Source organism: Larimichthys crocea, chromosome XXII, assembly GCF_000972845.2.
Source record: "Larimichthys crocea isolate SSNF chromosome XXII, L_crocea_2.0, whole genome shotgun sequence".
Lineage (NCBI taxonomy): Eukaryota > Metazoa > Chordata > Actinopteri > Sciaenidae > Larimichthys > Larimichthys crocea.
The window spans coordinates 9,477,046-9,491,795 of NC_040032.1; the positions used below are offsets into that span (position 1 = coordinate 9,477,046).

At 40.5% G+C, this 14,750-nt stretch overlaps 2 protein-coding genes across 4 annotated transcripts; one reads left to right on the top strand and one right to left on the bottom strand.

The window, feature by feature from the left end:
* Positions 1-474: 474 nt before the first annotated feature.
* Positions 475-3,531, top strand: LOC104937704 (type-2 ice-structuring protein). 3 transcript variants are annotated; one of them, XM_019276186.2, is made up of 12 exons: positions 475-539; positions 679-757; positions 1,119-1,172; positions 1,563-1,616; positions 1,763-1,813; positions 2,074-2,124; positions 2,233-2,286; positions 2,391-2,420; positions 2,596-2,690; positions 2,817-2,942; positions 3,038-3,137; positions 3,280-3,531. In XM_019276186.2, the coding sequence occupies exons 1-12, from the start codon at positions 507-509 to the stop codon at positions 3,351-3,353; spliced, it is 801 nt and encodes a 266-aa protein (XP_019131731.1). In that variant the 5' UTR covers positions 475-506; the 3' UTR covers positions 3,354-3,531. The 3 variants fall into 3 exon arrangements, with proteins under 3 accessions (XP_019131731.1, XP_019131732.1, XP_010752308.2); XM_019276187.2 differs by having other exon boundaries at positions 2,236-2,286; XM_010754006.3 differs by lacking the exon at positions 2,074-2,124 and having other exon boundaries at positions 2,236-2,286.
* A 2,389-nt stretch (positions 3,532-5,920) lies between these two features.
* On the bottom strand, positions 5,921-7,720 carry LOC104937703 (ladderlectin). The gene is made up of 7 exons (XM_027273834.1): positions 7,636-7,720; positions 7,526-7,555; positions 7,398-7,442; positions 6,692-6,783; positions 6,451-6,576; positions 6,244-6,343; positions 5,921-6,144 (listed from the first exon to the last, which is right to left on the bottom strand). The coding sequence occupies exons 1-7, from the start codon at positions 7,682-7,684 to the stop codon at positions 6,074-6,076; spliced, it is 513 nt and encodes a 170-aa protein (XP_027129635.1). The 5' UTR covers positions 7,685-7,720; the 3' UTR covers positions 5,921-6,073.
* Between the last annotated feature and the right edge of the window lie 7,030 nt (positions 7,721-14,750).

Consider the following 14,750-nt stretch of genomic DNA (forward strand, 5'->3'; position numbering starts at 1 on the left):
TCCTCTGATTAAAATCACTGAAAACAACAAAACTACATGCAGGTGGAAAAAAAAGCTGTTTTATCAGGAAACTGTGTAAATAAAGAGAGTAAAAAGCTGTTTTATCAGGAAACTGTGTAAATAAAGAGAGTTAGCAGCTGGAGGACATCAGAGGGAAAAGCAGCAAATATATTCTGTATAAAATCTGTTTCAGTTTCACCAAAATCAGTGAATAAAGCTATAATGTTGTGCTCTGGTTGTTGTCTTTGTTCGGATTTACAGTAACAGTTATTTCAGTCGGATGTTGTTGTGAAATGAAGGATTGTTTCGCAGCAGTCTGGATCATAAAGCAGTGATGCAACTACATGCACCGACCTTCTTTCACATATAACCTCCGTCAGTTCTGGTAAACTGTCTGGAAATCTTCTTTATTAGCTCTTATCTTGTTCCGGTGTTTAAGTTGACAACTTGACACGTGAGGTGAGTCTGTGCTGAGAGACAGTATATAAAGAGCACAGCAAACGTTCATGTTCATTGTAGTTGATTCTGATTTCCACCAGGTAAGACCTGCTCAGACTCGGTTACTTTAATCTCTGAATGGACTCGTCCTTTCTTTGTGTAGCAGATGCAACTTTCAACCTTTAACTTTAATGTTCAGAACAAATGTGAAAATCCTAATTCTGTTTATTTTTCCTCCAGATATCCATCATGTTCATCATGAAGACTGTGCTGCTCATCTCTGTTCTCTGTGTCACACTGTCTGTCAGTGCTGCAGCAGGTAGAGTCATCCTTAGACTCCAAACAAAAGTACCAACAATTCTTGAATGAGTGCATCAGGCGTCTAAAGTCAGATGTTTAATAATTCAGTATAACTTGAAGAGAAAATACAAAGTCAGTGTCTGAATGAAAACCTCCTGTTAAGTCCACCTTTCGAAGGCTGATTGGTTCAAACCACCGTGGTTCCAAATCTCCGCTCAGCTCTGTAAATCAAGTCTTGACCATGTCTGAAAAATAACAACCTCTGTTTGATAATGTAGGAATATTTTTTATCCATGACGGCAACTGCAACATCTGTATGGAAAGCACATATTCATAAAGAAACACTTTCTAATAAGTTTTGACTGTGTTTGTATTCCCAGTTGTTCCAGTGGAAGAAATTCTTACAAAGGAGACGGCTGATGTTTCACTCCCAGGTCAGTATTTGACATTTATAGTTTCTTTTCTAATTTATTTCACTGTCATGGCATCAGAGTGTTTGCATATGTTGCAGTTAGAATACTCTATTCATGAGCGGTCATTGGGACAACGTATTTACAAAAAAACTGGATCTCCTTAGTCGGTGGTGGTTTGTCATTGATTTATCAACAGCTGCACTGACATGTGGTGTGCCACAGGGTTCAATCCTTGGCCCTATTTGTTTTCACTCTACACATCCCCTTTGGCTCCTTAATTAGGCAGTTTTAGTGCATCTCTTATCACCTCTATGCCAACGATACCCAACTATACCTCTCTTATAATTGTAATGACCTCAATGTCATGTCATTAACTCTCATTAACACGTACAAAAATGTCTGTCCACTCAGTTGTTCCAGCTGAAGGAGTTGTTTCAGAGGAGACGGCTGATGTTTCAGTTCCAGGTCAGTGTCACTCACTACAGCAGCACAAGACTCATTAAATGTTCAACACTCTCTGATTTTGTCATAGTGCTCAATAGAGCTCCAGAACTGATTGTGGATTGTTTCTTTAACTAAATGCAAAAGTAAATCATGTTTTTTCCTTTCAGCTGTGGAAGTAGCAGATGTTGAAGAGGAGGAAACCGAACTTGCAGCCTCAGGTCAGTGTCTGTTTACCATCGCTCTACTCTTTGTCTTCTAGTCAAACTTTTTAAAGGTTGTATTCAGATTTGTCACTTTAGGGACAATCTTACTGTTAACCATTATTATAATGGCATGTGATATTAAGTCTGAAAGTCTGATGTTGCCACATCACCTAAAAACATCTCCAGTTCATTGTTTATGTTCATAAGCTCCAGAACATCACTGATTGTGGATTGTTTCTTGAACTACATGCAGTAAATCATGTTTTTCCTTTCAGCTGTGGAAGTAGCAGATGTTGAAGAGGAGGAAACCAAACTTGCAGCCTCAGGTCAGTGTCTTTAATACTCTTTGTCTTCTATTCAAGCATTTTAACTGTTTTATTCAGATTTGTCACCCCCAGTTCATTGTTCCTGTTCATAATCTGTCTTTTTTGCTGTAGATGACACAGCAGATGTTGAACCGGCGGTTCTACTGAAGGTCAACGCTCTACGTAAGAACATTTCAAGAAACACAGCAATGAGATTTTACAGTTTTTTAAAATGCACAAAATAATAAGAATTGATGAATAAAACAATTTGTATTCTCTCCCTGCAGGAAATGCAGTTCCTCCTCCTTTCGTCCAAGGTAGGTCATACTGAGTCTACTGTTGATGACATCTATGAAAAAAACGTTTGACATTATGGGAACTATTTAACGTGTTAACACAGACAGCTATTGTTACATTAAACCTACATCATGTGTCTAACTGAAGGTTAAATGTTCAATTTAATGATTTATTTATTTGTTTATTTATTTTCAGAGCAAGCATCTTCACATTGTCCTGCAGGATGGCACGCACACGAGAAGCACTGCTATCTGATGGTCAACCTCACGTATGCCTGGACTAATGCAGAGGTAAACACGTCATGAGAGGGAGGAGGAATACATTTTACCAGTTGACAGTCTCCAGCTGATCTCTGTCCGCATTTTTGTTCATGTCTTTACCAACCTTTGTCAACCACTCTCTCTCTCTTTGCACAGTTTCTCTGTCAGAATATTGGTGCAAGCTTGGCGTCAGCCCACAATTTACAGGAAAATAATTTCCTGAAGCAGATGGTCTGGAAGGCTGGTTTCTTATCAGCCTGGTTCGGTGGATACAGATTCCAGGTCAGGGATTAGATCGACACACAAGCTTTATAAAAAGACTTTTTTCACAGTGTTGTAACAAATACTTACTGTAAGTCGACTACCTGCCTCCTCAGGGCTACTGGAGATGGGATGATGGCACGCCATTCGACTACAACAACTGGTACTCCCACAGCAGCAGTCACAGCTATGACTGCCTCTACTTGAACAGCCAAGGTGAGAAAGCACACTGAGGTGACGGGAAACACACAGGTTGAATTAGATATTTAATCCTTTCTAACACCATCATTAGACTGATAACATGGTCCTTCATCAGAATCAGTCACTTACTATGTTGTTGATCTTTGTTCCCGTGCAGACACCCTGGGCTGGTCCAATGACCGCTGCCACTTAGGACGTCCATTCATCTGCTCAATTAAAGCCATCTGCTAGTGTTTATCGCTGATGATACACAGACCGACAGCTACTGTGAGGACCATTCGCTGTGATAGATTGTATGTTTACAACGGCCTTATCTTTTTTATGGCACTACAAGAACAAATGTATTGATAAGTTGTGTGTGTTTCTGTTTCACTCTCTGTTGATAGAAAATGTAAAAATAAATAAAGAAACTGACACTGACACTTTGTTTAATGTGTTATGTGTTGCACAGTGACAATACTTCATATTTTAGATCATTTAGGTTGTCATCAATAACCAGAACAGGTTTATAAATCAAAATATATCTTCACCATAACTCAACTCAAATGTATTTATTTATATAGCACCTTTCATACAGAGCTGAAGCCCAAAGTGCTTCACAGAGCAGAAATAGACAAAAACTAACAGTTCTTAAGGCAACAGAGCAGTTGCATGAAAAACTAGAGATTAGAATCAAATCAAATCAGATTTTATTTGTACAGCCCAAAGTCACAAATCCAGTTTTCTCTGGGAGTACTTTAAATCTGTACAGGAGTGACACCCTCTGTCCTTAGACCCTCGGTTCCAGTGAGGAAAATTGCACAAAAAACCTTTAACAGGGAAAAAAGGTGGAAGAACCTCAGGAAGAGCCACAGAGAGGGACCCTCTCCCAGGACGGACAGACGTGCAATAGATGTCACGTGTACAGAACAAATCAACACAAACAAGAATAATTACAATGACTGATAAATGACAATGAATGACAATGACGATAAAATGACAATGAATTACAAGACTGAAAATGACAATGAATACAATGACTGATAAAATGACATGAATTACAATGACTGATAAAATGACAATGAATCCAATGACTGATAAAATGACAATGAATTACAATGACGATAAAAGACAATGAATAACAATAAATGATAAAATGACAATGAATAAAGGACTGGAAAAGGACAATGAATACAATATGATAAAATGACATGAATTACAAAGACTGAATAAAAGGACAATGAATTACATGAAATGATAAAAAGACAAATGAATTACAATGAATGAAATAAACAATAAGGTGTTAGCGGTAGCCGGGGAAGCGCTAATGAATAGGACAGGAGGGACCAGATGCTCAGCAGCAGCAAATCATCAACTAACTATAAACTGTGATGGAGATATGGTAGCAATAATGACAGTAGTAATATGTGTAGTGGGCGTCATGCAGGACCACAGCAGCAGCCACGATCCACGAGAACCTGCTGGACGACAGAGACAGAAACTCCAGGGAAGAAGTTTAGTTAGTTAGGAGAAAAGTAAAAAGCATAAAACTACAACAACAAAACAAATGAGAAGTAAAATTAAGAACTATAGGGTAAAAAGCAGAATTTAAGAACAGTTGCAGTAAAAGTAAATCCGATCTGTGCAGTGAATAAGCACCAGAGATAAAAGTAACAGGTAATGATCAGGACATAAAAACTCAGCAGTGAATGGCACCTTAGGTAGAAGCTAAAGAGGGATGTCTGAAGTTGTTTTTTAAAAATGTCTACGGTCCCTCAGATCCACAGGCAGGCTGTTCCAGAGATGGAGGCCGCAGAAGCTGAAAGCAGCCTCACCAAACTTCTTCATTAGACTGTGTCATGAAAAGACATTGCCAAAGTTTCTTACATCACATACTGACCTACCATATGGAAGCTGTGCGCCGAAGCGTGAGTAGGGTAGGACTGACCAGGTTGGGCTGACTTTAATACACAGAAAGACACTACCTACAACACCACAGTGGAAAGCTACACAGACATTATGAGTCTGACACGATCAGTCTTCCCGACTGACTTTTCCATTTAGGCTCTAAATTAGACAAAGTTTTTACCTACTACCACATTATTGTTGTGTGGGATGTTTTATTTGGAAAAACTCATGTTATCCAGTGATGGATCAGTTTTGTTGTCATTAGAAATGTTGTGGATCACATATTTGTTACAAACCTGACCTGAAGTCCTGTTTCTCTTCAGACCTGTTTCCAGAACTGCCTGTTGTTTGTTATACGTAACCAAACTCAGCCTTGAAAGCTACAAATGCTACGTATTTGGTGTCAATTTAAAGAAAATAAAAACAACCTGTGATTGTCATTTTTAAGCTGTGCAGGCTGGAGGGTTATTATGTTAAACTACAGAGCTGATTTTCAAGAGCTTGCCATTGTCATCCATCACAGTGACAGCAAGTTGACATTTAAACTGAAATGAAAAGGTGGATTGGCCACGCTGTTTCAATCACAAAGAGGAATAACAGAAAGGCTGAACTTATTTTTACTTGTAAAATAATGTTAATTAGTTTATGAGCTTCAATCAGTGTGATCAGGTCTGTGTTTCAGGGGCCTCAGCTTTGGACTTTGGATCAGTTTTATATTTCTTTAAGCTGCTGTTGGACTTGTCAGTACAGCTGGCTGCTCATAAGTAATGTAATCAGAACAAATACTAGAGTACAGCTGAACATGTTTAACTCAAATCACAACAAATACCAATTACTATCTAATGCTGCTTCAAGTCTGAGATATATTTGAACCAAGCTCTTGAAGAAAGATCACACATCGTTCTGTTTGTCTTTATTTTGTTTTTAATGGGTCAGAAACAACAATGCATTCATATAAATGTTGGTTAACATTGAATCTTTTAAGAATACACAATGAAAAACTGTAATTCATACAAAAACAGGCAGCTCGTCAGCTGATCCAGTCCAAATGTTGAATCGGTTCGTTAACAGCCGAACGGGTTCATGGAGCAGATGAAGCGATAAGAAGAGCTGCACCCTGTGTTACCCCATCCATCTGAAATTAGATTTAAAAGAGACAAAAATAACAATTAATACTAACTCATGTTTTCAGTTTTATATATAACACATATATATAGCAAGCAGGCTGACTTACTGGCGGTGCGCAGGTAGAGGCATGGGTAGCTGCTGGCAGAGGAGGGGGAGTAAAAGTTGGTGTAATAGAAACCTTCACGGTCAATCCACATCCAGCGGCCCTGAGAGACAAAGAGCATGAGTGTGAGTGTTGCTCTCATATCTGTCTTGTGTGAAGTGTAAACCTCTTTGCTTGGACCAGGTCCTGGGCTTGTTCATAGGTTCAGACCTGCAGGTGGAAGCCTCCCAGCCATCCGATGCTCTGCCCGGCTGTCTGTGTGATCTGCTGGAGGAAGCTGTACTCTCTGGGGTTGGTGGCCGAGGCGAGGTGGCCACCCATGGCGTTGCAGTGCTCCTGTTGGACAGAGGAAGCACAGCTGAATATTTGTGGATGTACAATTAAATAGTCATGGGACATTTTGTATGTCCTCCTCCATGTCGACTATAAGAATGCAGAGATGTGAGAGTACCTCAGCGTTGTACCAGGTCATTGGAGTATTGACGAACTTGAAGCAGCGAGAGCCGTGGCTGAACCAACCGTTTGGACAAAAGTTATAACGAGCTACAAGAAGAGAAAGAGAAGAGACAGAACGTGACTTTACTTTGGACTGAAACAAAAAGATCTTCTCTGAACGTTAGTGATACACATTCAGCAAATTCAAAGAAACACAGTCGACTTTATTCAGATTTTAGACAGAATATATTTGCTGCTTTTCCCTCTGATGTCCTCACTTGCTAAAGTAGCTAACCTTTAACTGAATCTGCAACAGAGCTCAGCAGCCGGACCGAACAGGAGACCAACAGGGAATAATGTTACACTACCAGCCTCGGGATGCCAAACACGGCAAGAAATCCACCTCAGTAGGCTACTGTGTTACCTGCCAGACTGCTACCTGCTATTGTTATCAGTCCTAGGAAGGCAGACGCTGGCAGCACTCTGCTTTCTGTTTTATGGGAACTTATCAAAATCTGTCCTTGGGTTCAAATCCAGCACAGCTATCCTGATCTGGGAGAATTCATCTTGAATTATTTCCCCTTTCAAACCACGAACAGATCGACTTGTCAAAACAACTCAAGGCAAGGGAATTAACCAACAGTTCAAAACCTTTTCTATGAATTAAACTCAAAAACCTGCCCTGCTCTATCCACTCCATGCTGCTGCTGTAGGATACTAACCAGATGGAGCGTCCATGTGTTCCTCCGGAGCCTCCACTGCTGCTTCTGTGGATGAATCACATTGATATTGCTGTCAGATAGACACAGGTCTGACTGTCTGCATTAAAACAAAGACCGTCGATACTGACCTTCAACCTTTTCTTTGTCTTCTGCTGGAGCTGCAGAGAAAAACACAGCACTGTCAGTTCAAGTAGTGCACATCACTGTGTCTGTCTGAATGAACTGTGTTGAATCTGACCTGCGAACGCAGCACAGATGAGGACGGCGAGCACCAGGACGGTCTTCATGGCGACGATCAACGGATTGTTCTATGTGGAGAAAACAGAGCTGACAGTGGATATACAGAAGAACCATGAGCTCAAGTGAATGAATCCGAGTACAGCAGGTGTCTTACCTGTTGGATAGATGTGAGGTGATGTTGTTCAGGTGTCAGCTGAGTGATGCAGTGATGACAGGAGGCCGTCCTGTTCTTTATATACACACCTGAACCAAGAACATGTGGGCGTGAGGTTCAGAGCAAAGTGCCGATGTTTCTTTATGGCTCAAACAAAGATGACAGCATGCACATAAAGATCAGAAACTGGACTCTGACCTGTTTCCTGACAGCAGGTAAACAGTTTGATAAAAAAAACTTTTTTTTGTGGTTTACAGACCGAGGTTAATGGTTTCAAATTCTGACACTGAGCCGGATAGATAGTATAACATTAACCATCTAGATCCAAGAGCTCTCGTCATTTTAAAGTCATTCCCAGTGAATCAAAACACAGAAAATAAAGATATCTATGATTTTATTTTGGTGGATTTCTGCACGGTTTCCTCTGTAAGTTTAAAACTGTCTCCGTCTCCGGGGGGAGTGTTCGCCGAAGAGTCGGTGGGAGGACTGACCGGCTCACTTTTCCATATAAAATCAACAATTTTTTGTCATATAAGTTACCAAAGACACGACCTACGACATTATTGTTTGTTAGAACAATGTGGGTTTCTTAATCACTGCAGACAAACAGAGGGACTTACCCGGCTCTCGCTGCCCAGACAGAGGCTGTTTTCTGGGGGAGTGTTCGCCAAAGAGTCGGCAGGGAGGACTGACCGGGTCGCAATGACTTTTCCAACGAAAACTAAATTTTTTTTGCTCATGTATCTGTTCTGTTGTTTGTTCTTATGAGAGAAACATTTCTTTCCAACAGTTTTAAGTGCTAGCTGCTATATTTGGTGTCAAATTAAAGAGGAAGTTGTGTTTTTTAAGATGGAAACAACTTGTGATTGTCAGTTTTTTAAGTTAGCTCGTAGTTTCAAACTGTTTTACACAATGTTGGCTATTTTATCTTCATCTCTTCCTGACGTTTACTCTGAATATTCTACAAGTACAATGATTAACTGATATCTAATAGAAACTAATGTCACGTTTACATCAGTTAACACCAGTGACCTTTTATTAGGTATCCTTGAGCAACACGCTGAACCCTGATTATTCCTGATGGGTGTGAGTGTTGGGGGTTGTCTTGGTTTTGGTCTTAAGAACATAGAATAACACAGGCTTTCCCTCTGAGCAAATATACTGACCGCTTATGAAACTGGGTTATTGTTGTCTTTTCTTGAGGTGCAGACAATAGCCTGAACGCTCATGAACTGAAGTTTATTTAACTTGCTGAAGACATTTAAACAACTCGATCAAAACAGGCTGTTCATGTCTAGCTTCAAGCATTGAAAACGGGATGATTGATCAGTTATTAAAATTAGCTCTGCAATGTTGGAGGCTCTGGGTGAATGTTCATCGTGTTTGGTCATCGCATTCCTTCCCCATATCTAAAACTGTGCCCACGCCTGAAGGATCATTCCTGTAAATCTGCAGCAGATTAACAGGAACAAGCCTCACAAGGACGTAAATGCCATCATTTATTTGTTTTATTGTTTGTCCTTCAAAGGTTTATGGCCATTTATGAATTTACAGGCTTGTGTAGGAATTTCACATGATTTACGCAAAGCCATCATCGACACTTCTGGGAATGTAACCTAACTGTGTTTGTTGTAATGCTTTAATTATATATTATGGTGGACACACATGATTTGTGCATTAAATGATGGTCCAGTCTGTAATGCTTCCCAAACGTTGTAGCTGTTGATTCTGATGCATCGGATTTGGTTTGTCACAACGGCATTGCATGTCATAAAGATGTCGCGTTGATGAGAATGTTTGCAGGAACCTTTTGAACCATTAAGGAGTCGCTCAGTCGCCTTTTCCGAGCTCTTTGAGGTACTTTTGTCTTACATGAAATCTGCATGACTAAAAACAGGAACAATTTAAAGTTAAAGTCAGTGTAGTGCCAGAACAGGAGCTGGGCGAGCAGGCAGGGTAACCGAGCTCAGCCTTTCTATGTAATGTTGCTCTCGGCAATCTACAGTCTACACATAACCAAACTAAAGTGGACAAATTAAAACAAATTAGCTTCGGAGCTCGTAACCAACCATCGGGGCGACTAGAGCAGTTTATTGAAAAGAGATAACATATTAATCGGGCTACACTGATGGATATTTCTACACGATAGAGAAAATAAGTTTTCATAGATGTCCGATAAGGACCAACATATATGAACCTGAACTTGAAGTTTTAATACATGGTATGGGAAATATACAGTGTTCTTGCTTTAACTGGTTTAGTTCTAACTGATCTTGCTTTAAACTGTGTTTTAACTTGATCTTGTTTGTAACCGTTTGGGCTATTTATTGTATATTGTTTATGTTTGTTGTGATCAGGGCATTGCTGTAAAAGAGATATTTGCTCAGTCAAGGTTTCCCTGAATAAAGAACAGAATAAATAAATAAAAGTAAAAAACAAGAACAAAACAACATGATTCCTGAGACGATTATTATTACTTACAAAGAGACACTAAACTAATACGAGCATAAAAATAATTACGTGTCTACATGGTTTTAAAGAACACTGAGCTTTAAAAGGTTTTTAGTCAGCTGTGACAGAGGCTGTGTTAATGAAGTATATCTTTCATTGTAGCTGAGTTTTTACAGCTGGTTGATTTAATCCGCAGCGATCACTGAAGCTATGAACTGCAGTTATCAGCAAGATACTGTAAAGTGGGTTAAAACATTTATTTAGCTGTCTCCTGTCTCCTGGTTCAGATTTATGAGAGTGAGTTAAAGGGCGTGGAGTGTTGGGAAAAGCCGGGTATGGTGCAGAGCTCTAAAGGAAGGTGAGATAACAGATAGTTAGTGGAAGAAAAGGCTTCCAGTAAATAAGACGTGATGAATGACGTGAAGGATTTCTCTTTCTCTAACGTAGCTCGTTTTTGACCTACAGCTCTGTACTGTCAACTAATTAACTCTGATCTCTATCGTCTGATTGGACTCCAGGCAAAGAGGATTTCCTGTGAAGGAAATCATTTTGTTTGGGTGTGCAGGACAGATCCACAGATTGTTAAAGTACGTGAAGGTTTCTTTGACTGCCAATCTGTAAATATTAAACATAGGTACAACTTACATTTGTACAGTGCGGTTTTTACTGCAAACTGCAGAATATGTTATATTTTCAGGGCATTGCAATGTGGAGATGGCAGAGTAATGTTTAATGCGTGTATCATTTGTAATCCTCCCCTCTGCTTGTGTCTGTGTCTTTTATTTCTGCCTCTGCTGTGTTACTTCTGATTGTTTGTTCTGTTGCGATCAGTAGTGTGTGAAGTCTGGCTGAAGTCAGTTTTGCTCAGGAAGGTTCGTACCTGAGTCAAATGACCTGGAAAGAAGAAAAGAGAAACCTCAGTATGAATTTAAACACCGTGATGAAGCTTTTGACTTCAGCGAAATGACAGCACCAGACAGAGGAAATAAAGATAAGATCGACAATTAAATGTTTACTTTCAGAAGGGACCGGGTGGATTTTCATTAGTGTGTTCATCCTTCAGCACGTACTCTGCAAGATGCATGTTAAACACGTTCAAATGAATTTATAATGAGTGATCATTACAGATGCAGTCTATTGAAATAGTCTCCAGACTGATATAATGATATGTAAACTTTAAAATGAATGTGTGTATGAATGAATGTAACATTTATGGAGTGGCGTTCACTGACTCGCTCATCTTAAGTCTATCTCATCTTATGTCTGCTTGTTTCTTGGCAGTGGTTTGTTAAAATGAATCATTCCTCGGTCACAGAACAAGTTTTATGATCTGCAGTCAGTGTTGCCCTCTGGTGGCGTAAAGCTGCTGTTATTATGTAATGGACATGAAGCTGATCAAGAGTGAAGTTACACCTACAGGTAAAGGTTGAGTGGAGTTTATCGTCATAACGAAGGAGAACACTGAGAAACTCATTGACAGATGTGTGTGTTTGTGTTTGTGTTTGTGTGTGTGTGTTTGTGTTTGTTTTCAGTCTTTCTTTTTTGGTCAGTGTTGTTCATAAATCAGTCTCAGGACATGAACGTACCACAGCGGTGTTGAGGTGTACCACTGTTTGCAGGATTGTGATCTTTTAGTTCAGCTGAATGAAATCATTGATGAGTTGCTTGTTGTAGTACAGGAGTTATTAAAGTTGCAATTTGTCAGATTTTCTGCTAACAAACCTGAAGGCGGGCTGAATGAAGCCTTTGTCCTGTCACTCAAAGCGTCCACGCTCTTAATCCTGCATAACTTTAAGCCTTAATATAACCTGAACAGGTGAGTTGTATATAAATTCACCCTCAGTACAGTTGTCATGAACGGGGAAATTAGCTACAGAGACCAAAACTGTTTTTTGTACCAGGCTGTAAACATGTTTATTTCTGCTGTGAAGTTGGACATTTGGACATGGGGACTTATGGAGACTGACTCACTTCTGGAGCCAGCCTCAGGTGGACGTTAGAGGAACTGCAGTTTGTGTGTTGGCATCATTTCACAGCCACAGCCGCTTGGTCCCAATACCAAACGCAGTAACATAGACGGCTTCCACTCGGAGGGAACACATTTACCTTCTGCAGAACGCCTGGCAGCGTTACATCCACAACTGGGCTAAAACTGGGATTAAAGCGGTGCAGAGTACTTACGTCTCTCTTACGGGTATAATTCCTGAGGGAACTCCACGCACAACCGACTACAGCAAAGAAACTGCACTGCCAGCGAAACAAGGTCAAGGTGTTTGTGTCAGTGCGGGGTGTGCTCTCGTGGAGTTTGGTGAAAGTTTTATGAAACACCGCTCGCTTACAGGAAATAATGAGCTGTCAGGCTTTTTAATTACGGGTGACTCAAGCCTACGTAAACACGAATAAGAGGATTTATCTGAGAAAATCTGATTGAACATGAACTACGACCTCAGTAGTAAACGCAGGTGAATGGAAAGTTTTTATAGGTGTAGTGTGGCTGACCTACTAAAAGTGGCCACTGAGCAGTTTGAAGGAACGTGGCCCTGACGGAGTCCCAATAATATTTAATATAGAAATATTAGAATTAAAACAAGGTGAAGCTTGTGAACACAGTGCTGTATTTAGACTTTGTTTTCATCCAGTACTTCTGAGTTGTGCCAAGTGTGCTCAGCAGTCACCTTGAGCCTGAATGCATTTATTCATGGGCAGGCAGCCCTCGAGGTCTCTTCTGGTGGAAATGAAGGCCGGTTAATGATTTATGGCTATGCAAATGTGTTTAAGGCTGCTGTTGTGTGCCTCTTCTGGAGTGTTTTGTACTGTTTCTTTGCTTGTATATGCATAAATATGTGTGTGTGTGTGACTTTCCAAACTTTTTAACCATTAAATCCAACCTCTGTTCCTCCAGCTAACGTCGTTTGGCTTCATTCATGACGAGGAATCAGAATGAGCTCAAAGGCTTCATGCACACATGGAGGCATGCATACAGTATACGCAGCTCTGTGCAGACAGCACATGATAAATGTGGTCACCCTGTGAAAGCATGCGGTGTGTTTCCCTGCGGACGGCAGAACAGCATTACCTGCAAGTGTGCAGAATGTGAGCAGGTGCGCAACGAGTAAGATAGACGGCCTGGAAGAAATGGGTCACTTGGAAAGCGCAAAGGAGGGTGGTGGAAATGGAAAGGAGGGAGGTGCAGAGAGAGGCAAATTAAGGTGGAGAGGCAGGAGACGAGAGAAGGGAAGAAACAGGAGCTGAGACTTTAAGAAGAAGAAGTAGCAGGAAAATAAAAGAGAGGATGTTTGATTCGGCAGCCTCGGCCTCTGCCGGCCCGTCTGTTTTCCACCCGCTGGGCTTGTTGTAGTGGATGAACGGGTCAGGATGGTGGTCCAGGGTCGAGTGGGCGTCAAGCAGGGCTGTCATCTGCGGGTGTCTTCTCTCAGGAGGAAGCTGGTCTTCCACAGGGTCAAGTGAGTGTCAGCACAGCTTCTGCATGTTATCTAAACGTTATCTATACGTTACCTGTACGTTATCTGTTTGTGTTTAGAAAGTTTTACTTTTGCATTTGCAGTTTTGTGACGTTATCTGCATTTACACTGAGTTTCTGCTGCAGTGAAGCATCCTTGCATGTTTTTATGTAGATTTTGTAGTATGATGTATTTTCTTCATCTTTGCTCTGAATCAATGCTCACTGAGTCTTTAAATGTGTCGACACTGAATCAAATTTAAACGTTACATCATCATTATCATTGATAATAACAAAGAAACTGGTCAAAATGTATAAATAAATATAGTTACATTAAAATCCAGAGGTCCTTTTTTCTCCTTAACATTAATACTTTGTTCTTTCCTTTCAGGGCTGATGGCAGGACGGGGAAGCTGAGGTGAGAAATATTTCTGCTGATGAAACTCTAAAGTTTCCTAAATCAGGCATTTTTTATTATTTTTATTTTAGCTTTTCCAACACTGACTCGTCTCATTGTGTTCGAGGCAGATGTCTGTGGTTTAGTTGGGTTTGTTGTTTTGGTTTCGAATGATCACCTGAACCTCGGACCATGGACATTCACTGTAGACGCTGATTCTGTGAGCCACAAAACATCCTGTACCTGATGTGTTCACATACAGATGATGTCTGCTGACGTCAGTGTTTGGATACCTGATGACACATTTTATTTCAGTGTGTTCCAGGTGTGAAACGATGTTACAGCTGTGCATGGTGAGCAGACCGGTGAATGAGTTCTGCAGGAGCCTTCAGAGCTGTGAACGTGTGAACTATCAGTTGATTCAAGCTTCATCACTCCGGAAAAATGTGTTAGTTACACAAGCTGCTGTATGCATACCATTCATAGCGAGGCTCTACTGCAGAAAGCTCGTGTACTCTTCATTCATAACAAAAGTGGGACTGCCTGTTTAACCCTCGAGGCTCCAGTAGTTTACTCGAAAAGAGACGTTCACAAAGTAACGTTTCCTCCTCTTCAATCCACAAACAGCTCTTTAATTTTATACTAAATATG